Genomic DNA, 26,980 nt, shown 5'->3' with positions numbered 1-26,980 from the left:
GCCGCCCTTCCGGGGCGCCCCCCTCTAGGAGCAGACCAGCAGGCGCATCCCCGATGGGGCGGCCCCACCTGTTATTAGTGCGGAGCCCAACATCATCACCTGGAGGTCTGTTCCTGCAACAGCGCCTCGCCGGTCAGCACGCGGTGCCCATCGCCCACCTGACTCCCGTCCCTTGCCCACAACCCTATCACTTGTCTCTTGGGTATTTCAGGTTCCTTCTGGCCCAGTGGGCAGAGGCATCGCCTAAAAATAAATAACCCCTCTGGGAAACTTGCCCCTCCCCTCAAACCCTCCAATAAAGCCTCGGTTCCAAGTGTCAGTGCCTAAAGGAGGGGCGAGCACCCCAGTGAGCGTGATAAAGATCAACCCTCCTTGCCCTTTCCCCGGGTTCAAGCCGGAGGGAAAAGGGCAGGCGGAGAGCCTCCTCCCAGCAGCTCCGGGCTGAACCAAGCCCTTGCAGCCAAGGGCAGTTAAAGGCCATTCTCCCCACCGCGCGCCGAGAAGAAAAAAGGCAGGCTCCGCGCCAGGAATGCCCACTGGGAGCTGAGGGCTGAAGCTGGCCGGACCTTCCTCCCCTCCAACGGGAAGGCCGCTCTGACCGCGGTCAGTGTGTGTGCCGACAAGCCCCTGGCAGGTGTGGAGTGCGCTGAACTAGAGTTAGCCCAGAAGCCTGCTGAGACTGAAGACAGGGAGGCTGGGGAGCTGGGTCCTTCTCCAGGAATCCCAGCTATTCTTGGCCGGCCAGAGGGAGCTCCTGGAATGCTTCGTGTGTGGCCAGGACAACGGGGCCATTGTGAGCACGGGGGCTCTCCCAGTCTGCAGAGGCCCCCAGCGCCTGCAGCAGCCAGACCTCCAGAGAGGCCCCTGTCATCCTGCGGCCGCACAGGGTTCTCCATCTGGCCTGGAGGGTGAGTGGGCGAAGAACATTTTGCTTTTTGAAGAGAGCAGCGGGCCCCTTCTCCCCATCTCAACTATACACACCCACAGCTCACTGGGCCCGGCTAGGACAAAGAAGAACATGGTTGCCCCCTCCCTAGCATCCATGCCCACCTGCTCTCACTGGACACTGGTCCAAGGAAGCTGCTCCCCTGCTCACTCGCTGGGAGCACCTCTTTATTCCAACACGCCCCCCAAAAAAAAACAGGGCCCAGCAGGTCTGCACTGGTCTCCTTGTTCTGGGTCCTGACTCTCCTGAGGTTTGAGACTCTGGTACCCAAACCATACAAGCTTCCTGCAGGCAGGGCCTCTGATTAAATAAGACACAGTTCTCTAGGGACCAAGTCAGGAGGTCCTGAGGGGAAGGGACAGTCTGGGAAAGTGTCCCAACTTCTCTGCTGAGTTTGGCAGCCTTCCTGGTTGTCCAGTGCTGTGGCCTTGGGGACAGGAACTGCACCTTTGGTGCAGAGACAAAATCCCCAAGGCCTGGGGAGGAATGAGTCCCTGGGGAAAGGGCCATGGGGTCTGGGACCCTTTTTAGCTTCTCGTTGAGTTGATCCCACAACGGTCAATGTCTCGGGACTTCCCTGGTGGTCCAGTGGTTAAGACTCCGCGCTTCCCCTGCAGGGGGAAAGGGGTTTGAGCCCTTGTTGGGAAATGAGATCCTGAATGCAACGTCTTGACAGTGCAAACACATCCTCCAGGGAACAAACGCAGACCACCTTTCTTGCCTGAGCTTCTGCGGGGAGGCTCAGAGGCTTGTCTGCCCTTGGGGCAGGGGACACACAGTGGCTATGAAGGCACTCACTAAGAGGTGGGAGGCATCTTCAGAACAGGGCGCCCCCTGAGTTGGCGTGCCAGCAGCCCATCCAGGGCAGCTCTGTGGCCCAGCGGCCCGAGGTGATTGTCTGGAGTTTGGCCTGGTCGAGGCGCCAGTAGCGGTCGTCTCTGAAGAAGATGATGGAGCCGTCGGGCCTGGGCAGGACGCCACTGACCTCCTCGGGGACACCACCCCAGTCCTGCAGGCCTCGGGGGTAGTAGGGCTCCACCTGCAGCCCTCCTCGGGCCAGCACGTAGTAGCGAGTGCCTTTGAAGAGGACGAGGCGGTGCAGAGGAGGGAAGAAGAAGGCAGCATCAGGGTGGCGGGGCAGGCCCCCCTCCCGGCACAGCTGTGGGGAGCCCCACACCGGCTTGGGGCCCTGGAACCTCCAGCATCGACTCCCTGTGGGATGTTGGAAGAGCCAGGGTGAGTTTGTTGCTCTCACCCTCTGTCTCTGTACCCCATCCCTATTCCCCCACACCCCTACTCCCCATCAAGTTGAAGCCCCAGCTGGTTAGTATTTATGATAACCGAAACGGATCAGTGATAAACCGCAGAGGAGGAACTGCTGTGGCCTCAACTTCCAGCAGGTGTCAGCAGAGGGCGGGGAGCGCTGAAGGACCCTCCCCATCCCTGGCAGGAAGCATGCCCCCTCCCAGGTGAGTAACGACTTCCTGCAAGGCCAAGGTCTTTCTCCAAGGCCATTACTACCAACAGTTCTGTGAGGGGGGGGATTTTTGTTTCGATCATTACTGTATCCCCACACCTCCAACCCAGGGTGCAGAAGGCACTCAGGATTGGTCGAATCAATAAACTGTATTTTCTCACGTCATATACTACACAGTCCTCAGACATTATGTCCTTTTAATCCTCCTTTCCCAACAAGGCTGAGGGATTCTCTTCCCCATTCAACAAATTCAAGCTCCAAGAGTGGTGCTGGAGAAGACTCTTGAGAGTCCTTTGGACTGCAAGGAGATCCATCCAGTCTATCCGAAAGGAAATCAGTCCTGAATATTCATTGGAAGGACTGATGCTGAAACTGAAGCTCCAATAGTTTGGCCACCTGATGCGAGGAGCTGACTCATAGGAAAAGACCCTGATGCTGGGAAATATTGAGAGCAGGAGGAGAAGGGGACGACAGAAGAGGAGATGGTTGGATGGCATCACCGACTCAATGGACATGAGTTTGAGCAAACTCTGGGGGATACTGAAGGACAGGGAGGCCTGGCAGGCTGCAGTCTGTGGGGTCACAAACAGTTGGACATGACTTGGCAACTGAACAACAACAATGAGTTAAGTAACATGCCCAGCCTCACACAGCTAGGGTTCTAAAAAAAGTTCATTCTTCCGCTGTATTGCAGAGCTCAGAGCTGTCCTCTGCCTCCCTCGTCTCTGAAACGCTTCCACCCTCTCTCCTGGGACAACCTTGGCACCTGTGCCTCCCAATCCATCACTAGAGGAATCTCCTGGGAGAGTTCCTGGGGCCGCTGGTTCAAATTGCAATCGAGATTCCTTCCCTCTTTTGACCTTGGGTAGATTCCTCCCTCGCTAGGACTTAATTTTCTCCTCTGCCTCAGGGCTGGTACCTTTGAAGAAGTAGAAGTCTCCATCCTCCAATGACACGGCGGCAGCCTCGATGTGGGGGGGCAGCCCCGCCCACCTTTCCCGCAGTGGGCGGGGCTCTGAGACGTTGCCGTCAGCTGTCACCTCCCAGAACTGGTTCCCTTGGAAAACGTACAGGCGCTGTTGTCCGTCTGCCCGGAGCCAAGAGAGAGTTGAGGAGTGACCGTCAGCCTCCTGCCTTCCTTCCAGGGGAGGTGCTTCCCTAGGGCCCAGCTTCCCAAACTGATGAGACAGGACCCAGCAGAGAGGATGCCGTGTGCACAGCTGGGATGGAAGGTAAAGTGCAGGAGGGAGCAGGGTTTTGCTTGGCGTGGGCTTGCTACCCTGTGGAACGCTTGTGACTTGGGATTTCTGGATTTTATAATTGCCACCCTCCCAACCTTGTACTTCAGTTCCGGAGACCCCTGGAGATGCTGGGGGGAGGAAAGAAGAAAGCGAGGCACCGGTGGGACCATCTTACCTACAGTGATGGCATCGAAGGAAGAATGGCAATATTTAGGACCTCGGGTTTCCGGGCGCCTTCCCTGGAGTCTGAGGGGGTCCCAGGCCTCAAAGTCAGTGAACAGCTTTCCCGGCAGCTGGGTGGCCACTGAGCCCCCCTGGGGCTTCCCTTGGTAGGGGAAGAAGGAGGAGGGAAGCAGGAAAGAGCACATACTGGTTGGGGGGAAGGTGTTGAGAGCTCAAGGCCTCCCCCGTGGTTTATTTCATTATCTGACAGGTGCAGGGAAGGAGAGCAGGGGTGGGTGCTGCAGGTTAAGAGTTATCCTTGGTTGTTGGTGTTAACTATAGCATCAAACACTGAAGTCCTCTTTCCTACCCCACAGTCTGTGAAAGGGTAAAATTGGAGTGGGGAAACAAATAAGGGTTTGGAACTAAGAAGGGCAGAGGGTCCTCTTTCCTGAGTCCTGAACAATGCAGATAGCAGGAGCGCAGAGTTCAGGGGCCCAGGTGATGATGACAGCAGTGATAATTACATCACTGCACTTGTGAGAAGGAGGCAGAGTCCAACAAGCTTAGAATTTGGCTTTAGCTCCTGAATCCTGGTCTGCACTTTCCTAGCTATGTGACCTTGGACAAGTTATCTAACCTTTCTGAGCCCTATTCTCTTCATTTGTGGATAAAAAGATACTTCTTGGGTGTGTTAAGTGCCTGGCCCATGGTAGACACTCAGGAAATATCAGCTGCTATTATTATGTTTGTGTAGATTTCCTGGGCTACAAAGCATGTTCATAGGCACTAGAACAACAGCCCTGTGGGGGTAAGCAGGGCCGAAATTATTCCCCCCTTCCTTTTTTTAAGGTAAAATTGAGGATTCTAACAGAGGAAATGCTTTGCCCATGAGCAACTTCTAGTCTGATATGAAATGGAGACTTGATCCCAGGGATCCTGGCCCTGTCCACAGCCCCCACGTACTCAGGGACGCAGCCCCCCAGGCCGAAGCAGGCCTTGGGTCCAGATAGTCTCCGGGCAGCAGCACCGGTAAGTTCATTCTGGGGAAGACCTTGTCTAAATCCACCGCCAGGCAGACCCAGGCTCAGGGGCGAGGGGCCAGGGGTTGGGTGGGAAGAGTGGGCATCAACGTCATGGAGGAGAAAGTTTCAAGAGAGCCACTGGAGCTGGGAGCAGGAATAATGGGGTGAGGGTGGGGGTGTTGGTGGAGGCGTATGAGAGGAACTGCGTGGCCGGGGGTTGGGCAGGAACAGACAATTGGAACGCAGAGGAGAGCTGTGCCCAGGAATGGGTCGAGATGCTAGAGACCAGGCGTAGGGAAGCAGCAGAGCGGGAGATGAGGCTTTTCTTTGAGGAGAGCCTGAAGCTGCAGATCGGAAAGGACCAGTGATGGGGAAACCAGTTTCCTGCGCTTAGAAGGGGGTAATCCTATTTGAAGAGCCGGCGTCAGAGCCTTGGGGGTCCCGGGCGGGTGGGGGGGAGGGGCTCAGGGGGCGGGTAAGGGAGCAGGGGCGTGCACGCCGGAGGGTCTCACCATACAGGCTCTGCACAGCCAGCACGTCGTCCCAACTGAGCAGCGCGTCGCGGCCCAGCCTCTTGTAGTAGGGCGCCATGAGCGCGCGCGGCGCGGCCGAGTGGGTCAGGCCGAGCGTGTGGCCGATCTCGTGCGCCAGCACCACAAACAGGTTGCGGCCGCGCCGGCGGCTCAGGGACCAGCGCTCGTCTCGGTCGAAGTGTGCTTCCCCGCGGCGGGGCAGGAAGGCGTGCGCCAGGGCGCCTCCTGCAGGCGGCGCGGAGAGTCAGGGGCAGCCGGCGCCTCCGACACCCCCCTCCACCCTGAGCAAACGCTGTTGGCGTGGGTGTGGGGGCTTTTCTGATGGGTGATTTCCCTTCTAATTGAGTCTGGCAGAGGCGGAAGTGTGGAGCAACGAACAGATGACTAGGCTGTGGGTCTGGACGCCTCGGAGGCAGCGTGGTGTGCAAAGAGCATGAGGCCAAACCGCCTGGCTTGCAGTCCTGGTTTTAACCACTTATCCTACCTGCCGTTACCTGGGCAGATAGCTTAAGGCCTTTGTGTCTTAGCTTTTAGATCCGAGAAATGAGAATGTTGACTAAGAGAGTCGATCCTCGCGGGGCTGTTCTGAAGATTAAAAAGGGATGTGTGCACAGCCCATAGGGCTTCCCAGGTGGTGCTAAAGTACCCGCCTGCCAATGCGGGAGACATAAAAGACGGGTTGATTCCTGGGCGGGGAAGATCCCCTGGAGAAGGGCATGGCAACCCACTCCAGTATTCTTGCCTGGAGAATCCCCATGGACAGAGGAGCCTGGAGGGCTACAAAGAGTCAGACACGACTGAGCCCACCACACAGTGCACGTGTATGTCACATGTAATACTTAGAGCCTGCTGTGGGTAATTACTACTTACTTTCAAAGAGATGTAGGATTAGGGACCAGTGGTTACCCCAGAAGGGGGCATAATGAGACTTCTGGGGTATTGGTAATGTTTCTTCATCTGGGTGCTGGCTTTGTTTATGGGGAGGTATAGGCTTCTTTATTAAGAAGTATATATAGGGGAATTCCCCGAAAGTCCAGTGGTTAGGATTTGATTCCTGTCAGAGAACTAAGGTAACTAAGAGCCTGCATGCCTGAGTGCAGCCAAAAAAGAAAAAAAAAAAAAATTGCATTCATTTATTCTTGCCTTCCCTCTGCGGGTCTCTGCTTCCCGCTTCTAATAGGCGTCAGCAGAGGGAGATGGGCTGGATCAGTCATTCTCAAGCTTATAGCAGGGCCCTTATGCAGTTTTGTAGTTTCTAGAGCCCTATCCCCTCATAATTCACTTTCCCCAAGGGTCAGCAATCAGCATTGCAATGATGCTGGCTTAGAAGCCCATTGAAAGTCCTTCTGACATGGCCTTCTTAGAACCCAGGCCAGCAGGGACTCCCAACAATGAGTTAAGGGAGGCCTCCCAGCAGGCCTCCCAACAAAAGTTGGGAGGTTGCCATTACAGGGAGCCTCCAGGGGCATGGAGAGCTGGCCTTGAGGAGGAATGTGTGTGTGTGTGTGTGTGTGTGTGTGAGCTGGCCTTGAGGAGGAGTGTGTGTGTGTGTGTGCACACACGTGCACGCCCGCTAAGTCATGTCTGATTCTTTGTGACCCTATGGACTGTAGCCCGCGAGGCTCCTGTGTCCATGGGATTCTCTAGGCAAGAACACTGGAGTGGGTTGCCATGCCCTCCTCCAGGGAATCTTCCTGGCCAGGGATCAAACCTACGTCTCTTATGTCTCCTGGACTGGCAGGTAGATTCTTTACCTCTAGTGCCAACTGGTAAGCCAGCATAGGAGGCATACTTGCTTCTAATTCTGAACATGCCTCAAGTTGTTCTGAGCCATGTAAGCCCTTACTGTGTAACCCTCACTGTGATCCTGGAAGACAGATGGGCGGGCTTCAAAGGGAGAAGACATAATCTCGAACGAACACCAGTTTCAAATCAGAGAGCTGACTCCCAGTCCAGTGCTGTCTTAGCAACCAGACTCCACCTGGGTACGGCCATCAGCGTCTCATGGCGATATTGTGGGTGAAGGGAGTTACACGGAAGCACATGTGAGTGGTACATGTGGATTCTTGTAAAGCCGGGATTTCTCCCAGTCCTCCCTGAGTCCCAGGAGCGGGGCTTGGAAGTGGGTTTTGCTGAGTGGGCTTAATGGAAAGTAGGAGGGTGCGGGGGAGGTGGGGGCCCAAGTTGCCAGGCCACACAGGGTTTAAGTCCTGAAGGGGTCTGATGAGGTCTCCTTGCCTCCCTAGCAGAGAGGAGATACACAGACAACCTGTATTCAGGTCATGAAGGCCAGTGCTGGGCAGACCCGGACGAGGGCAGTTTACGTTACAACTAAAGGGTAGTAAGCCTTTAGTTTGGGGGCCAAACAGAAGAGTCTGGGCTGTGACTGTGTGAAGCAGGCAGCATGGAGGGGACAGAATGTCCCTTGCCCTGCGTCAGTGACTGTACAGTGCATGGCGGGAGAGTAGGGGTGGAGCTGTGGTGGCCTCCAGGTGTTTTTAGAGCCTTGGTCTGAGGGAACATCCACTCCTGGAGAACGAGAGAGGCACTGGCCTGACGCAGGGTATGGAGGACAGGACCCCAGGAGGTTCTCCCAGTAGAGATAATACTCCTTAGAGCTTGCAAAACACTTTCCATGCAGAACCTCATGTGGCCAACCCTTCAGCCATGTGGCACCTAAGAGAGTAGGGACCACTGTTCCCATTCTACAGGTGGGAAGACTGAGGGTTCTCTGGAGGGGGCTGCAGCCTGACCAAGCCTAGAGGAGGAGTGAACCCTCCACTGCCTTCTCTCCAGACTGCCTCTCCTAGTTGGGGGTTTCCCTCCTGCCCTGTAGGAGAGAGGCTTGGTGTCAGCACCTGGGCCATCAAAGGCGTTGCTCAGCCCGTCGTTGTGGTCCCCTTGGAAGAAGGCGAGGCGGATGTCAGCAGGGCCTGTGGCCGGGGCCTCCCAGAACTCCAGCGCCGAGACGTTGCTCCACAGCTGGAAGGCGGCTCGCACGGCCCCCCGGACTGCGGGCTCGGGCAGGTGCTGGGGCCAGTTCACCAGGCGGTAGGCGAGATGCCGTTTGTACCACTTGTTGCCTGCCACCCAGAGAGGCTGTGTCAGCCACAGCTGCTACAGAGTCTGCGGCTGGCCCCATGGGCCCTTTGGATGGGGAGATGGGCCCTCCTCCAGGAAGTCCCTGAAGTGATGAAGGAGACACAGCCTTGGCCCCGGGAAGCCCCCCCACCGGTGGAGACACTGCGCTCAGACTGACAAAGCGACCCTTATCCTGCACAGTCCCTAGTGCAGTGGCTTGGCATGGGGAGGTTCCCATGTGATGGGGGATGTGGAGCCTCGACTCAGGAAGGGTCCCCAACCTCAAGGACTCTCGAGTCTGGGGTCACCTTCCCCAGCATCTAGACTAAGCTTGAAAACTGAGCCGCACCTCTTGCTGGTAGCAGATCCCAGCCCCTGCCTACCGTAGGGGGCGGAGGAAGGGGGGCCATAGGGCCACAACCGCGACTCCCCTCTGCCCCTCCTCTTCCCCGCCCCTCTCACTCTCCTGCTGTCTCCCCTTTCCCGTGCTGCTGACAAGGCACCACAAGGCCCATTTATTTGAGGTCCTTCTCTGACCCCCGGCCCTCCCCCCTCACTTCCTCAGGGACTCTGCAGAGCTCTGAGGTGAAAACAAATAAGAACAAAGAGTGTGTTTTGTCACTGACCGAGACAAATTTTTCCATTTCCACTCAGCGAAGAGTTCCTATTCCTTTGCCCCAAACTGCAGTTCCTCCCTGAGGCCGGAGACTCTGACCTCTCGCCTGAGCCCCAGTCAACCAAGTCCCTCTGCAGCTCATCGGGCATCCAGGACCAGGGTGCTCAGAAGGTCCAGCTCCCAGAGTTTGCCATGGGCTATTTCTAAGCCCTGCAAGCTCGGGGACTGAGATTGTGACTCCCAAGTGGAGGACTCGTGGCTCAGAGGCAGGACTCCTGGGAGTGCACGAGAATCACGTTGTCTTTTGGGTCCCAGTGTCCTGCATTAGTGGTAAAGAACCCGCCTGCCAATGCAGGAGACACAAGAGATGCGGATTTGATCCCTAGGTCGGGAAGATCCCCTGGAGGAGGGCACAGCAACCCACTTCAATACTGTCGCCTGGAGAATCCCATGGACAGAGGAGCCTGGCGGGCTGTAGTCACAAAGAGTCGGACACGACTGAAGCGACTTAGCACTCACACCTGTCCCAGATGGACCAGAGCTGCGTGACGAGTGGGCAGGGCATGCCTGACTGTGTTGGAGGACAGCCCCCTCTCTCCTTGGAGGGGGGACCAGGTGAAGGTTCAGACCTCCTGTCCTCTTGTCCTGGGGCTGTCCTTGCCTGAACCAGGCAGAAGGCGAGAAGTCATGGGTGTTTGGCCATCTCCTTACCCATCTCTGCTCTGTTTTGCAGAGACTGAGACCAGGAGGAAGGGACTTAGAATGAGTGAGTAGGGACTTCCCTGTTCATCCAGGAATCAAGACTCTGCCCTCCCCACACAGGGGGCATGGGTTTGATCCCTGGTTGGGGAAGTAAGATCCTGAATGTGGCATGGCATGGCCAGAAAAAACCAACAAACAAAAACAGAAAAAAATAAAGATAAAACCTCTTAAGAAAAAAAAATGAGTGAGTAGTGGAGCTTGGCCCTGAGCCCAGGCCCCGACACTGATAAGCAGGCACATTGGCTAAGACTCAAGGCTTATAAATTTGCCTAAACATCACTTCTTTGCATCACAGCAGGGGCCCTGCAAGAGCTGAAATTCTCCTGAAGTCTTGGGAGAGCAGAAGAGCTCAACGCCCTTTCCCTCCTCTCCACTCCTCCACACCCCACTGTCCCTTCTCCCACCCGGGAGCCAAGCTCCATGCAAGGCTGCCTCCTGGGCCTGTAGGGCCTGGCAGCCACCCAACCTCTCCCAGCCAGTAAGCAACCCTCAGGGAGGGAAGAGGGAAGGATCTAAGGAAGGGAGGGGACCCAGGAGGGCAGAGGAAGGCCTGGAGTCCAGAGGCGCCGCCTGAGGCTTCACTCTATGCCAGGAACGCTTCTCTTTGACACTTTCACTGGGCACCGGATAGGCTGGCGTTGGGCTCCTCCCTACCCTGCTATGCGTGAGCCGCTCTCAGACTCTCCCCTGCCACCTTCAAGCTTCTAGAAAAGTATGAGGCAAATCCTCCTGCCTTTTTGCAGCGAGGGGAGCCCCTCACTCCGTGGGCAAGAAGTGGGGAGGCTAGGGAGGACAAACAGAAATGGGAATTGAGAGAAAATGACCAATTGTCCTGAGGAGCAGAGCTGGGTGAGGGGCAGGGGAGCAAGGAGCCACCGGGCCAGCAGCCTGAGCCTTTACCCACTGTCTTCTTCTAGGTGTGTGTCCTTGGAGCAGGTTGGCCACTTGGGATCCCCATCCCAAACTCCTGGCCAGGCTGGGTTGGTTTCCGTGGCGACCCTCAGGCCACCAGTCGCACCTGGCATCACAGCCCCTACACCTTTGCCCCAAAACCCAAAAAGGAGGAGGGAGGGAAAAAGAGATGGGGAAGGGCAGAGAGCTAGACTCCTTGCTTGGGAGGACCTTGAAGTTCTGATTCCCAACAGGGAACTGATATTATGGAGAGAACATGGGTTAACATCCCAGAGCCTCTACTTACAACCTCGAATATCAAATTATTTGAATCTTTCCAAGCCTAAGTTTCTTTACTTGCAAAGTGGGGTTAGTAAGATTCACCTCCTGATAAAAGTGAAATAGCAGATGGAAAAGCAACACGAAGCTGCCTGGTATGTGATGGGCGCTCAGTCAGTATCTCCTCTCCTTCCTTTTATATCCCATACATCCCCCGGGGCCCTCACCTGCATCAGCTCTGGGCGGTTTCGGGAGCATTGAAAATCAGGCCTGTAGGCACAGAGGGGACTGAGTGCTTGGAATGAGGTTGCTGGATTCAGCAAAATGAAAATATGGAACATCTAGATCCATGTGAACTTTGGATAAACAGCAAATACTTTTTTTTTTTAGTATAAGTATGTGAAAACAAAACAATTACTTGTTGTTCATCTGAAATTCAAATTTAAATGGGCATCCTGTGTTTTATCTGGCAACCCTGGAGCCCAGCTTTATCAGTACAGCACTCATCCACACTATGGAAAGTCATGGGCCTAGAAACCCACATCATTTTTTATGCACCTACCCATGTTCTGAGGTTTTTCACATCTGGTGATCATTTAATCCTCCCAATGACAAGAAGGCTTGGCTACTGTGTGGCCCTGGGAGAGTTGCCCAAGCTCTTGGTCCCTCATTTTCCCCATGTGTAAACTGAGGGTGATAAGGGGACCCATCTCATACAGTTGTTATTGAATAAAATGAGTTAATCCATGTAGAACCATCCTTGGCACATCATCAAGGCTCAGTAGCCCACCAGGCTCCTCTTTCCATGGAATTCTCCAGGCAAGAATACTGGAGTGGGTTGCCATCTCCTTCTCCAGGGTAACTTCCCAACAAGGATGTGCTGTATAGCGAAGGCAACTCTGCTTAGTGTTATGTGGCACCCCGGGTGGGAGGGGAGTTTGGAGGAGAATGGATACATGTATATGTATGTCTGGCTCCCTTTGCATGTATGGCGGAGTCCCTTCTCTGGCAGAGTCCCTTCTCTGTTCACCTGAAACTATCACAACATTGTTAATCGGCTATACTCCAATACAAGATAAAAAGTTAAAAAAAAAAAAATGCTTCAAATTGGATAGTGATAAATGAACTCCATTAGTTTCTCCCTTGGGGCATGAGAAGATGAGATGCTTGCCTGGAGGCAGCATCCCTGTGCTCAGGTCTGTCCTGAGTGCCCAGGAGGCATCACTTCAATTCCCTGGGACACCAGCTCTAGCCTGGGCGTGTCACTATTGAGACTGTCTGGGGCCCCATTTTCCACTGTATTCTCACGACAAATCCTTCCCCTTGGTAATCAGGGCCTCTCCTTTACAGATGTTTCAGGTGAGGAAACAGAGCCAAGTGACACAGCCCAGGTCATACAAGTAAACTCAGAGCCCCAGATCCATCCAGGGATGCTGCTCCAGCCCACACTGCTCCTCCATTCTGCCTCATCCTTCCCCTCCGCTGTCCAGAAGCACGGGGGGCTGCAGAACATGCTGACTCTGAGGACGTCTTGACTGCAGAGTCTGGACCCCCCACTGCTCCTCTTTGTTCTACCAGGAATGCGTTCGGGCAGTACTGAACACCGAGAGGGGCCGCACGTATGGACACAGTGGAAGCGGATTGGCAAACACCTGGAAACACCCATCCTCTGACAGCTGAGGGGAACGGCCCACAATTTCCTTACAAATCAGCTAAGAAAAAAAAAAAAAGCATGCCTTCTGTTCTGTTCCTAATGGGTATTGTCAGCCAAAGTTGTTCACGCAAATTAAAAGAGGCAATGGCCCTAAGTGCTCATAGTAAAATAATAGATGAGAACCTGACTGAGCAACCTCGTCTTGTTAGAAATCTTGAAAACTGCAAAAAAACTGATCAGAGAAAATTAGACTTAGTACAGACAAGACGTTAAAATTACACACTGTCAAACTTGTTATTGACAAAGAATTGACAAGAACCAAATCTTCATAAATCTTAGATCTGTAACATCTGATCCTGGAAGACTGGATTTGGACAAAGAAGGAGAAAGTGGAGGAGGAAAAAGAAGGGAAGAAAAATCCCCAAAACTACACAAAGAGAAGCACAGTTGCAAAAACTTTAACGTGAAAATGTGTAAAATAGACAAATTCGAAGAGTCAGGAAGGAGGTTGATCAGTGTTGCCAACAGCTGGGGGGCAGGGGAATGTTACAGACTGTTTCCTTGCTGGGATGGGGTTTCTTCTTGAAGGGATGGAAATATTCTGAAATGAGATTGTGGCGACGGTTGCACAATGTTGTGAATATAATAAAAATCACTGAATTGTTCATTTTAAGTGGGTAAATTGTATGGTATGTGAATTGTATTTCCATAACGCTGTAAAAAAAAAAAAGTACCGTGGCCAACATAAAACTGATCGATGAATCACACCTTTGTTGAATAATTCTTATGAAAAAAGAATCAATTTGGATGAAAACGACTTTAGTCAAATATAAATATGGTGATGGTTTAACTGCCATACATAGCATATTGATGAAGGAATTAAGTGGTTTGTTGGGAGCCAGTGTGAGGAACTCCGCCCATGGCAAAGGTCATGAGGAAGGAAGCTTGGCATACGCAAAGGCATGATCAAGCCTCAGGAAACCCCCTGTTCCTGAGGATCTACCCCCAAATCAGAGTACTTTACAGGGAGCTCTCCCCCATAACCATTTCTCTCAGAGAAGGAGTTAACTTGCAGCTCCAGTTAATAAAAATTCCTGGGCGTAACAAGAGTGTTTCAACTTACGAACTCTGAAGATTCTCTGGCCTGCCTGATCAGGCTCGTCTGGCCGCATGTGATTGTTTACAGCCTCCCAACTGTGAGAGGCACGGGATGTTTTAAAACTTTCTAAATACAGACTCTTGAGAAGTTAGAAGATCATTAGTATAGTATTAGTGGGTCGATTAGGAACTATATTGGTGAAGGGTTTTTTCTTCATTTGTCGTGCCAATAATTACTGCTAACTCCCTCCCCTGGGTGTGACAAGGATGTCTCAGGTCAAACCTCTCTGCTGACAGACTAGCTTGTGTGACAACCTCTCAATCATAAACAGCACAAAGAGTTCGGAGTATTAGCATAGGGCTTTTTTCATTGATGAGTCAATGATTGCCATCAGGCCTCCATATCCTTAGGCACCTGGGAATATATTAATCAATGTATCTGGAATATAGAAAAGGAAATATAGTAGTTTTTGATGTTAGCAATACTAGACTTTTGAGTTAATGAATCTTCTCTTTTGTTATAGATCACGGTACTTTGTTATAAATCACTATAAATCAGTGTCCTTGCTATGCAAAAATGTAATTTTATCACTATCTTAAGACTAAATAGATCTTAAGGGAAACATTGGTGGAGGGTTTACATTTGTTGAGCCAATATTTGCTGCTAAATCTCCATATTCCTGCCGTTATAATGAATATAACTAGCATATAGGAGAAATAAGTATTAACCTTTTAAGATTAATCACGTTAAACCTTAGGTTAAGTAAATTCCTTTCTTGACTGTAACTCACTACACCCTCACCCTATAGGAATGCAACTTTATTTGGAGGGTGGTGCCTGATTTAAGAAAATATCACCCCTGGAAAAATAAGTTTTCTGGTTAACTGACCGACATCAGAAAGGGCCATAAACTGTCAGCAGACCTCATGGCTGAAAGATGATGAAACTCATAAGACCTTTGTATAATTTTATATGAAGCACCTGATTGTGACGAGGGTCAGGTCTGCTGACCCCCGCGTGACTCTGTATTCATCCCTATGTATAACAAAAAGGTATATAAACAAACCTGAAAAATAAAGAAATCGGATCAGTTTCTGGAAAGACTGATTCCCCCGTGTCGTTTCTTTCTCGCTCCCGCTTTCCTGGCTGAATTCCCATCTGAGATGTGGGTACTCACCAAGCCTGCTAATTCTGCCTGGGCTTCTGAGATCGGACCAGGGAGGCCTCAGTGCCTCCTCTCCTTTGGGAGAATGGAAAGACGCCTGTGGCCTACATAGGTGCTGATTGGTATTCCATGTAAACCAGTTATTCAGCCTCTTTTCTCCACTAATTCTCCTACTACAACTATCTGTTTCTAATCTCCCTCTATATTTGTAATTAAATAAGTTTTTTCCAGGACGCCGACTCCGTCCCCACCTTCGAATTACCCTGGATCCACCGGGGCTGGACCCCAGCAGTGGTTTGCTCTGGAAAATACCTGCACAATGAAAGTTCATCAATGTAGGCATTATTCTGGTTTAAATGTCTGTGTTCACAAACATGAGCTTTGGGTTGAGAGGTCCCAGCTGCCCTCCTTAAGGAAGAGAGGTTATTGACAGAGCCTGGTCCAAGGTTGAGAAGTATTTTGCTGGCTACCAGGGAATTCCAAGCCACCTAGGTTTTAACAGTACTCACCTTGCCTTGCAAAGCGTTTCTTACGCCTCATTTTGGCCCGGCGTCCAGCAAAGAAGGCGCTGACTCTCTCGGTCCAAGGCATCTGGCTGTCAGTATCTGCCACCCCGCAACGGGGCTGCATCATCTGACGCAGGGTGGCGGGGTCCAGCACCCCGCTGACGGGCAGCTGGGACACCCACTGGAACTCCCTGTTAGGAGGAACTGAGATAAAGGACCACGGCGAGGGGCTGGCTGGTGCAGGGGAAGGCAAGGAGCTTCCCTGGAGATAGCAGGTGGTGGGGGACGGGGGAGGGAGCCATGAGCATGACCTCCTGGGCACAGGTGGGAGACCAGCCTTCCAGGAGGAAAGCAGAGGTGACCCAAACTTTGCACGCCAGCATCACTGAGTCCTCCACATCCCTCTGCCTTACCTGATGGCATTACTGAACCGCGTGGAGGAAGGGCTACTGGGGCCCTGGTCGCTGAGATATCCGTACTTCTCCAGGAATGCCTGGGGGAGAGACGAACATCAGCTTTCCCCACAATGTAGCATCCTTTCCCCTTCCTGAGTCTCCCAGGGTCCATGGCACAAACTTCACGCCCAGGCTCATCCTATTCCCAACCGGGTCTATCAGCAACAGGAGAAAGAATCCTGGCATCAGAGTCAGAACCTGGACTCAGTTCCTGGCCACCACTGATGAGCTGGATATAGTTCTTTTTCTAATTAATTTATTAAAACAATTTATTGTTTATTTATTTGGCGGCACTGGGTGTCAGTTGCAACACACAGGATCTTTAGTTGCCACCTATGAACTCTTATTTTCAGCATGTGGGATCTAGTTCCCTGACCAGGGTTCAAACCCAGGCCCCCTGCACTGGAGCACAGAGTCTTACCCACTGGACCACCAGGGATGTCCGTGGATATAGTTCTTGGAGGCCAGTAGAGAGAAGTGTGTAACTCACTGCCCATACCTATCACCAGTCCAGCCCCTCAGGCAAATGAGGCACTGGGCTTCCTGTTTGCCCTTCTCATGGATAAAGTCCCATCAATGGATTAAAAAAAAAAATGCCACCTCAGCTCCTGAATTCTTATATAGACACATTGACTCTTCATTTTATCCCTCTTTGCTATGTTACCTATCCAGAAACAATTTTTTGTCTCTCTTGTTCTCTTTGCTGCATTTCTTAACTCAGATCAACTCCAGTCATAGCCGTTGCTTCAAGGAAAAGGTACAAGTTGGGAACAAAATCACACTAAGTAAGCAGCCCCTAAACCTTTGCAGGTATCCCACCTCCTTTTTGAGGATTTCATTACCTCGATCTCCAGCAACCTCTACATCCTCTTCTCAATACAGCCCTGTTCCATAAGGAGCCCTTGTTCTAGACAAACTCTTTCCAAGTCCATTTTATTGTTTTTCTGTGCTAATTTATCGGTATTTCAGCACTACCGTTTCCCTCTTTCTCTTTGCATGCTGGTGGTGGTTTAGTCGCTAATTTGTGTCTGAGTGACCTCATGGACTGTAGCCCGCCAGGCTCCTCTGTCCATGGGATTTCCCAGGCAAGAATAGTGGAATGGGTTGCCATTCCCTTCTCCAGTCTCTTTGCATAAGTACACTGTTTGGGGTTGCACCTTGGATTAAAGGAGCTCTGGAAGACTATGGCTTAAACTAGTGTGGCATTATAGAATAGCCGCTAGGCTTAGAATCAAGAATCTGTTCCCCACCCTGACTCTGCTGGGTGGCCAGGGACCTCTCTGAGCTTCCATTTCTTCACCCACAGTGTGAGAACAGAAATAACCCCACTGGATTCTCAGTAGGATTAAACACAGTACTGTCCATCTAGCATAGTTGTCTGGTATATAGTGAACACGCAATACACAGTTGATCTGGCTGATCGACCTTAGTGGGGAAATCAACAAGAGACTTTCGGAAGGCAACCCCTCTACGAGACAGGAAGTGCTTTGAACAAGGCAGTTGTGCCTCTGTTAATCAGGCCCTCCACCTCAGACCTGCCTTACTCCAGCCAGGTGCCTGGTTCTCTTCCGTGCCTCTTCCCCCTCCCTCGGGGAGGGTGGAAAGAGTGGCTTTCTACAGGAAGCCAGGGAGGAATTAATGTTTCCTTAGAAGTGGTTTTGCTGGGTGAGTGACCTGGGAGAGACTGAGTCACAGGCCAACAAGGTGGCACTCCTTGTGTTCTTCCCCCTAAACCCACCCAGCCCTTATCAGGGAGTTGGCTCTGGTTCTGGAACTATGAAAGCCTCGGACAGAGCGGTGGGGAGAGAGAGGAAGTGGACTAGCGGCGTCTCCTGTTTCCTGGCTGGGCTGCCAGCGCCTGGTACTTCTGGCAGGCAAGGTGGGTGGAGGGCAGGATGGGGCTGGAGGCTTTTTCAGGGGTCTATCAGAGGGGAAGCCCTGGGCTGCCTGCTCTTTGGGAATCTGTGGGTTTCAAGGCAGAGCTGAATTTCCAGCAGGCAGAGCGCGCAAATATCCAGGACACCAGCCAAGAGACACCAAGAGAATGAGTAAAAGAAATGTTAAGAATCTGACACTTTATATTTCCATAAAAGCACCGAAATGCTGTAATGGGGATTATCAGGATTTCAGAACTCCCTTATAGTTATTCTATGTTTAGTATAAATGCGTGCTCAGTCGTGTCCCACTCTTTGCAACCCCATGGATGGTAGCCTGCCAGGCTCCTCTGTCTGTGGGATTCTCCAGGCAAGACTGCAGGAGTGGGTTGCCATTTCCTCCTCCAGGGGTGTTTAATATGCACATATTTTAAAATATTTCAGTTACAGGCAGGGGCCCCTTTATACTGAGTGTCCTCAAGTTCTATCAAGTGGAGGGAGCCCCCCATCTCAGGGTGAGGAGGAGGCAGGGCTGAGATGCCCTCTGCTCCTGCAGGTCTCCCTCACCCCCTTCTGTGTGCCCCTTTTGCCACGCCTCAGTTTTCCTCCTGCAAAGCTGAGAGAAACTCCCCTCTCTGCCTGGGAGAAAGAGTAGGGGTGCAGGGCCGGAGGGGGTTCCCAGGTGGCACTAAAGAACCCGCCTGCCGATGCAGGAGACATAAGAGAAGCAGCTTCCATCCCTGGCTTGAAAGATGTCCTGGAGGAGGGCATGGCAACCCGCTCCAGTATCCCTGCCTGGAGAATCCCACGGACAGAGGAGCCTGGCGGGCTACAGTCCATGGGGTCACAAAGAGTCAGACACGACTGAAGTGACTTAGCATGCATGCACACAGGTGACAGCGTGGCCAAGAGACGCCCGGAGAAAACGTAGGCTTGGGGGGCTGTGCTGTGCGCGCTCAGGGGCTCCCTGAGCTGCCCCTGGGATCACTCCTGTCCCCCTTCACGGAGGCCATGCCCCAGAGCTCCTCTCTGCCTCGCAGTTCAAACATCAGGTTTTCTCTCTGCCCTGTCCTCACCCTATCATGTCCCCCTCGGAGCCCAGGGCTGGAGCTGCAAGAAGAGGAAGCTGGAGGGCTGTGTGCCTCCATGATTCACCCTCTCAGGTCTCAAAGTTTGTGCGAGCCTGCCTCACCCACTCACTCAGGGCTGGGGCCGCTTGCCTGGGGAGTCGCCTCCATAAAGCCCTGGGAGTGACTGTGGTGTCTGAGAAAAAGGAAAATGGTTCTCCCCAGACCCAGAAACCTGAGAGGGATCAGAATTTCAGGGGTTCGAGTCCTTCATCTGTCCTGACTTGTCCTAGGAGGGTGTGTCGAGCCCAGTCCACCCAGTGCCTGAAGGAAGGGAAAGTTCTGGCCACTTCTGAGCAGGGCAAGACTAGCGGTAAGGTGTAGCAAATGAATCCCAGAGCTCTGAGTCATGAGCCGGGCAGGGCAAGGGCCGTGGACTGAGCACTTGAACTTTATTCTTGGTGCTGCGGGGAACTGTGTGTCCTTAAGCAAGTCCTGTGCCTCTCTGGCTTCAGTTTCCTCTTCTATAAAACGAGGGGGTTGCAAGACCTCCCTGGTGGTCCCGTGACTAAGATTCCATGCTCCCAAAGCAGGGGGCCTGGGTTGGATCCCTGGTCAGGAAACTAGATCCCACACGATGCAACCAGTGCAGCCAAATAAATAAATATTAAAAGAAATAAAGTGAGGGGATTGGATTAGAGCTAAGATCTACGCCAGTTCCTCCTATTATTGTAGTCTCGCTTCTGCAACTGATTAGCTGTGTGAACTATCTGACAGTTACTCAACCTTTCTGTGCCCCCAAAATATGAAATGGGGTTAGGAATACTGCCTTCTGTTTTTCACAGGAGCATTGTGAAAATCCAGTAACAGGAAGCTTTGGGAAGGTTTTATGATAGTTGCGTCATTAAAAGTGTTATTTTCCCCTTTACAGACACAGAACTTTATTGCTGGAAGGGACCTTTGGTAGATGAGTTGAGGAGGGACCAGCTTACAGTCTCATGTCCACAGAGTGGCCGGGACATCTTCCATATCAAAGAATTGCAAGGACTTCTCTGGTGGCCCACTGGTTAAGAATCTGGCTGACAATGCAGGGGACACTTGTTTGATCCCTGGTCAGGGAACTAAGATCCCACATGCCGCGGAGCAACTAAGCCTGTGAGCCACAACTACTGAGCCTGAATGCCACAACTAAAGAAAAGTCTATGCACCGCAGCAAAAGACCCTGCATGCTGCAACGGAGACCCAATACTGCCAAAGAAAGAAATAATTTAAAAAAGAACTGCAGCAGCAAATATGAAACAAAGAACTAGGAAAATTGCAAAATGGCAAGCTCATGCAGAAACCACATTGCTTTACCTATGATCTTTTCCTTCTCATATTGTGTTTCCTCTTGATTTTAATCTTTCTATAGTGCCTGCGCGTGATTCTTGCTTATCATCCAATACATCTGTAGCCCTATTAGCTAAGTCAAGATGCAGGGGGTGATAGCTGACTTTCTGTCTTGGCCTGCATGCTAAGGCGCTTCAGTCACATCTGTTTGTGACCTTACAGACTATAGCCTGCCAGGCTCCTCTGTCCATGGGATTCTCCAGGCAAGAATACTGCAGGGGGTTGCCATGCCCCTCTCCCGTGGATCTTCCCAACCCAAGGATCAAGCCTGTGTCTCTTATGTCTCCTGCACAGGCAGGCGGGTTCTTTACCGCTAGAGCCATCCGGGAAGCCCAAGCCCTCTCTTGGCACATTCCATGAATAAACATATTTTCTGGTCATCAGGAGCACAGGGAGCTCTTGCCTATTGCAAAGTTTTCAGGGCATCTGATTTTCCTTGAGCATCACAATTACCTTGCAAGAACATAGGCAGGACAGGCGTTGTTATTCCCATTCTAAAAACGAGAAAAGTAAGTTTCAAGGGAGTACAGTGTCTCATATGCTGTGTTGTGCTTAGTCATTCAGTCGTGTCTGACTCTTTGAAACCCCTGGACTATAGGCCCTCCAGGCTCCTCTGTCCATGGGGATTCTCCAGGCAAGAATACTGGAGTGGCCTGCCATGCCCTCCTCCAGGGGATCTTTCCAACTCAGGGACTGAACCCGGGTCTCCCACATTGCAGGCGGATTCTTTACCAGCTGAGCCACCAGGGAAGTCCACAGGGTGTCATACTTGAATCCAAATTCTCGAAAACCTATCCCAGGAAGTCTTATTTCACATTTAAACAAGTGACTCAGATGCTTTAAAATTGAAGGATCAGGGTCCAGCCTGCTCTGGCTCCTGGGAGACGGCCCTCAGATTTAAAAAGGTAAAACTGGGGGCGTTTCTAGCTAGATTCCTTCTGTCTCCTCTGCAAGCAGGAGCAGAGGGAAGAGTCTGCTTAGGCAGGGAACTCTGGCTTTCAAGAAAGAGGCTGGGATCACATCTCCCATGACATCCAAAGGGGCCATCTGACAAGCCACAAGCATTCTACAGCACTTGAGTACGTTCTTCACAAAGGCAAACATCTGCTTCCAGAATTCACTGCTTTTGCTCTGACTTCTGGAGCCTACTGAAGGCCTCAGGGCAGTGGGACCAGCTTGGCCCTTTTCCTTTATTTTGGGGGAAGACCTCCCCTTCTCTTCTGACTCCCTTCCTCTACTCCTCCTTTCCCTTGTCCCTGGTTCAATATTCACAGAGTTCTGTCTGGGTATAACCTAGATACCTCTTACCGTAATCCCCATGCTTGCTTTCACTTTCCATCCTTAAGGAAGTTGGAAAACATTAACTGCCCACTCTCCAGCCACATCCCATCTTGTTATTTTTTTCTCATGTCAAATAACCAGACTGTATGGAGCCATAGTCCTCACTGGATGTGGGGTTAAGTTTAAGGCATAAAATAATGTCCCAATCTGGGGACTTCCCTGGTGTCCAGTGGCTAAGACTCCACTCTCCCAGTGCACAGGGCCTGGGTTCGATCCCTGGACAAGGAATTAAGATCCTGAATGCTGCAACTAAGACGTGGCACAGCCAAATAAATATAAAAATATTAAAACAAAAAATGTACCAAGGAAGGTTGTGTTTAGGGAGAGTTATCCAATAGTCTCTCTCTTCTGTGTCCCTGCTTCCAACATCCAGCTTTCACTAGACGTCTTGTTTTTTTCAGACTGGCTCGACGACTGCTTTTCCATCAACTCTTGGTCCTCTGAGACCCTTCAGAGCCTCTTGTGCACCCTGTGAGTCACAGAGCGGAGCTCTTGGGAACGGCTTCCACACCCAGGCTTCTGGGTTTCTGACTCACATGAAGTCAGGCGACTGGCTCTAGGGCATGAGAAGCAGACACTGCATCTGGGGGAGGATATTCCACAGAAGCTCCAAAGTCTCCCCAGAGAGACAAATCACCCAGCTCCCTGTTGCACCCACGCACTGGGAGTAGCTACACAGATATGGAAGGCAGGTCCTGGACACACTGCCTGGTTGTTCTAAAGAAAGTCCAAGCAATGCATGGTAGACAGACAGATCCCTTGGGACAGTCTGTGCTGCCCGAGAACAGGACAGGGCCTGGCTGGGAATGGGAGGGGGGCCTGGGTGGTGATGTCATTCATTAACTCTCTGTCTGGCAACTCAGCAATGGAGGCACTTCCTATTCATTAACGCTGTGAACAGTCCCGGTTTTCCTAAGTGGGCAACAATGACCTCGTTCACAATGCAGCTTTGTAAGCAGTCAGACCCCTCCCAGGCAAAGCCCACTCCGGAAAACCCTTGATTTTATTTCTTTGTGTGCACACAGGGGACACACAGAGCCATGCGTGCAGGGCACAGGAATATACACAGGACTTCCCCGGTGGGCCAGTGGTTAAGAATCTGCCTGCCAGTGCAGCGGACCCAGGTTCCATCCCTGGCCAAGGATGAACCCCCCTGCTGCGGGGCAACTAGGACTGTGGCCACGAATACTGAAGCCTGGATGCCCTAGAGCCTGTGTTCTAGAACAAGAGAAGCCACTACAATGAGAGGCTCTAGCACTGCACACAGAGAGCAGTCCCCAGCCACCAAAACTAGAGAAAGCCCACATGCAGCAAGGGAGACCCAGCGCAGCCAAAATAAATATACAGTCTTTAAAAAAAAAAGAAGCGATGCCATGCAACTTCTTCGTCTAGGTCATAAAGACATACACCTTCTGCTTCTCTTACTCTTCTCTCTCTCAACACTCAGCCTGGAGACCCCACTACCGTGTTTGGAGGTAGCCCAAACTAGCCCACAGACAGAGACCACGGGGATAGGCCCACATGGAGAGGAACGGAGGCCCCCAGCTGACAGCAAGCAGCAACTGCCAGACAGGTGAGTAAGCAGCCTTCAGATGGTTCCATCTCCAGATGCTGCAGAGCACACACAAGCTGCCCTCATGGGCCTTGTTTGAAATTCTAACCCACAGTAGCTATGAACACAATAAATGGTTCTTTTGCTTCGCTGAAATTTGAAGTAATCTGTAACGTAGCTATAGTAACTGCAATACCATCTCTTAGGAATCACAGCCTTGTTGTCAAATGCTGAAAATAGTTGCCTTACATATTATGTCCTGTGTTACTGCTCTAGGAAAACTAGTCACCAAACCAGGACTTTACTCTGAAGCTCTGTTTCCCTGGTGGCTCAGATGGTAAAGAATCTGCTTGCAGGGCAGGAGATCTGAGTTTGATCCCTGGGTCAGGAATATCCCCTGGAGAAGGGAGTGGCAACCCACTTCAGTATTCTTGTCTGGATAGAGGAGCCTAGAATAGAGAAGCCTGGCAGGCTATGGTCCAGGGGGTCACAACTTTCTAAAATAACACCAACAAGAACAACATTGAGAGCAATTTTCTTTGATAAGCTGTTTTCTACACACTAGGCATCGTGCTGAGTCTAGAACGCATTTCACATACATTATCTCATGAAACCACACCAAAATCTTGTGGAATAGGCATTACTAACCCCATTATACAGAAAAGAAAACCAAGGCTTATTTAGAGGTTAAATAATTTACCTGTGGTTTTTTGTGCATAGGTCTGTCTGACACTGAAGCCCATGCAATTGATCATATACAGAAACACATATAGACATACGAACACGACGCACTTTGCATATGTATTTATGCATATAGGGACCACACCTACTGCACATTTCCAGAGTTCTTCATGCTTTTAGAAATATCTCTTGTTCTCAGAGGTAACAAAAAAAGTCTGCTTCGTTCAATTATGTTAAATAGATGGAAAGAGACTCAGTCTGCTAGATATTATGTTTCCCAAGCACACCCCAAGATGAAATTCTCTCCATCTGGGGCCACCACAGGCATGGGCGGCAGTGATACAGTCTCTATTCTCCTGCCAAGGATTGCCTGGGACCTGGACTTGGGAGGAGATGGGGTGGGACTCTTAACAAGACTTGGCTTGGTCCACGGAAGCCTTCTCCTGGGGCCAGAAGGACTCGGCACTTGATGTTGTAAGACACATCAGAGAAACAAAGTGATTCTTCAATGTGCAAAAGCAGAGCACAGAGCAAGAGACCAGTGCTTAGAAGGGGAGGGAGTGAAGGAGTTGGAGGACCCTCATGGATGTGGGGCCATTTCCAAATATTTCAGAGCAGTGATGGGAGCCGGCTGGTGGAAGGCAGAGCGGTTCGGAGGTGGCCCTCCTCATTCTGCAGAGTTCTTACGTTTGGAGATTCTCCCTCTTCTAGGGGAGGGGAGTGAGGATACTGAGAAGCTTGCATCTGGCAGTTTCTGGGCAGGAATGATGCTATTAGAGGAGTAAGAGTCTCAGGGCAGAGTGCTGGGCTCAGTCATTTAAAACTAACTTGGATCCCTACTCCTTAAAAATAGCAGAGACTTCAGTTCTAATCCAGGGAAGAGATAAAAACACAGACAGAGATGCTTCTATGGGGAAGAAAGAAATGAAACTGGTATATATTATTACAATCATCTTTATCTAGACAATAGATGCCCCAAATTCATCTCTACCTCCACTTCACAAAAGGTTCCCCTTGTGCCACCTACACCAAGCAGTTGAGTCCAAGGGAGGAAAAATGAGATGGGAAATCTTTAAGGGTCACTTCCACCTCCCCACCTACCTTTCTCAAGTTCAGTCCTGAAGCATTGTTTAAAGCTCCTTAGAAACAACTCAAGAGTATGCTACTCTTGGGGCGTCCCTGGTGGCTCAGGGGTAAAGAATTTGCCTGCCAAGGCAGGAGGCATGGGTTCCATCACTGATCCCGGAAGAGCCCTCATACATGGGAGCAACTGAAGCCCCTGCGCCGCAACTCCTAGCGCCGGGGAACCGCGCAACTACTGGAGGGAGCCCTCCGCACCCCTCCGCTCTCTAGATCCTGTGCTCAGCGACAGGAGAAGCCAAGGCAAGGAGAAGCCGAACGCGACAACTAGAGAGTAGCCCCCGCTCCCCAAACTAGAGAAAAGCCCGGCTTGGCAAGGAAAACCCAGGGAAAGAAGACCCAGCCAAAAACAAACAAATAAAAAATTAGTGTTATTATTTTAAAAAAGAATATGCTGCTTTGGGGAATTCAGCCATGGTCCAGTGGTTACGACTCCATGCTTTTACTGTCAAGGGCCGAGGTTCAACCCTTAGTTGAGGAACTTAGATCCCACATGCCGGGCAAAGAAAAAAAAAAAAGAGAGAGTGCTCCTCTTACCCATTTTAGAGACGGGAAACTAGTTCTGAGCTTGGGCGCTCACCTGTCTCAGCTGGTCAGCGGCTGCACCAGCTCAGGGAGCCAGAGCTTTTCCCAGTGTCGGGCCCCCCCAGCGGTACCCTCTTCCCACCAATCTGGGAGTCTCAGGAGCGTCTGACTCGGGGAGGGCTCTGGGCGTCGGATGAATGAACTGCTAAATCTCCCCAGCCCAGGCAGTCAGAGACAGTGGCTGCGCCCCAAACTAGGGTGTGGGAGTCCCCTCTTCCTCAGTTCTTGCCTATCTATTCCATTTTATCCCTGACCCGTTCCCCGTCTCCTGCGAACCCGGTGCGGATCTGCGTGTCCGTGTGGTTTCAGCCCCGGCTTGGCGCCTCGGGATGGGAGGGAAGAGAACGCCGCCCTTCGCGTGCAGGTGTGAAGGGTGAGGAGGACGAGGGAGGGTCACGCCGACGGTCAGCGCAGATGGGGCGGCTGGGTGGCCTGACTGCAAAGTTCGGGCCGGTCCCCAGCGCGCGGACCCTCTCCGCCCGGCTCTCAGCGCGTACCTCCGCCTCCCGGAGCAGCTCCCGGCCTACGCGCTGGGCGTCCAGGCCGCCCCACAGCAGCAGCGGCAGGACGCGGAGCAGCAGGCCGACCCGCCCGGCCATGTAGCCGCCGCCCCTGCGCGGGGCACCGGGCACGCGGCGCGGGGCAGCCGGCCGTCGGTCCGCCGCGCCCGGGCCCCCGCGGACGCTCCAGCGCTGCGCCGGCCCAGCGCCGAGGGGAAGGTCGCAGGGGCTCGCCTGTGTCTGGGCTCCGAGCGCCGGGAGGTTCCTCCGCGGCGCTTCGTCGCGAGCCGGCTTCGAGGTCTTCCAGCCCTGCAGCGCCTGCCCACGGATCCGAGGGCTCCGGACCTGGAGGCGAGGGAGGGGGGAAGAGGGGGCGGGACCCCGGCACTCAGGCTCCACCCACTCGGCTCGCCTCCTGGAACGCGTTGTTGTGTTAACAGGCGCCTCTTCCGCAGGCTGCTTGGCCTCTCCCCGCGCGGATCCGGGTCTCTCTGCGCAGGGCAGGGGAGGAAACGTCTTCTGGCGGTTGTGGCTACCTAAGACTTCGAGGAAGAGGGATTCTGGCCTACTCGAGGGTCATCGATTGTTTCAACTGGGCCGACGGGGACGGAGGCCCTGGGGTATGAGAGAAGGAGCCCTGGGCTGGGATCAGTTCAATTCAGTCGCTCAGTCGTGTCCGACTCTTTGTGACCCCGTGGACTGCAGCACGCCAGGCCTCCCTGTCCATCACCAACTCCTGGAGTTTAAGACTTGAATTTGAGCTCCAGATGAGAATCTTGCCTCAGCCACCACCAGCTCGCTGTGTGGTCTTGGGCAAGTCACTCACCCTCTCTGAACCTATTTTTTTCTCAGTAGTAAATGAAGATAATAAGAATAGCGATGTCATGTGATAATAAGGAGCATTTAATGAGAGAACAATGCCTGTAGATGACGGAGCAGCGTACCTGGCATCATGAAGTC

The 26,980-nt window shown here is 52.2% G+C and overlaps 1 protein-coding gene and 1 long non-coding RNA gene across 3 annotated transcripts; one reads left to right on the top strand and one right to left on the bottom strand.

Moving 5' to 3' along the window:
* Positions 1–1,070: 1,070 nt before the first annotated feature.
* Positions 1,071–26,497, bottom strand: MMP28 (matrix metallopeptidase 28). Of its 2 annotated transcripts, none has more exons than XM_069542660.1 (8): positions 26,018–26,497; positions 15,850–15,929; positions 15,440–15,627; positions 8,243–8,467; positions 5,364–5,609; positions 3,840–3,989; positions 3,343–3,510; positions 1,071–2,158 (listed from the first exon to the last, which is right to left on the bottom strand). In XM_069542660.1, the coding sequence occupies exons 1-8, from the start codon at positions 26,117–26,119 to the stop codon at positions 1,764–1,766; spliced, it is 1,554 nt and encodes a 517-aa protein (XP_069398761.1). In that variant the 5' UTR covers positions 26,120–26,497; the 3' UTR covers positions 1,071–1,763. The 2 variants fall into 2 exon arrangements, with proteins under 2 accessions (XP_069398761.1, XP_070145321.1); XM_070289220.1 differs by lacking the exon at positions 1,071–2,158 and adding an exon at positions 2,604–2,858.
* Positions 3,462–13,434, top strand: LOC138414865 (uncharacterized). The gene is made up of 3 exons (XR_011246976.1): positions 3,462–3,655; positions 4,679–4,858; positions 12,364–13,434. It is a non-coding gene; the product is annotated as an uncharacterized lncRNA (long non-coding RNA).
* Positions 26,498–26,980: the final 483 nt, after the last annotated feature.

This window comes from Ovis canadensis, chromosome 11 (assembly GCF_042477335.2).
Source record: "Ovis canadensis isolate MfBH-ARS-UI-01 breed Bighorn chromosome 11, ARS-UI_OviCan_v2, whole genome shotgun sequence".
In the NCBI taxonomy this organism is placed as follows: Eukaryota; Metazoa; Chordata; class Mammalia; order Artiodactyla; family Bovidae; genus Ovis; species Ovis canadensis.
The sequence above is the reverse complement of the archived record's forward strand: the minus strand, read 5'-3'. Positions and strand labels throughout refer to the sequence as shown.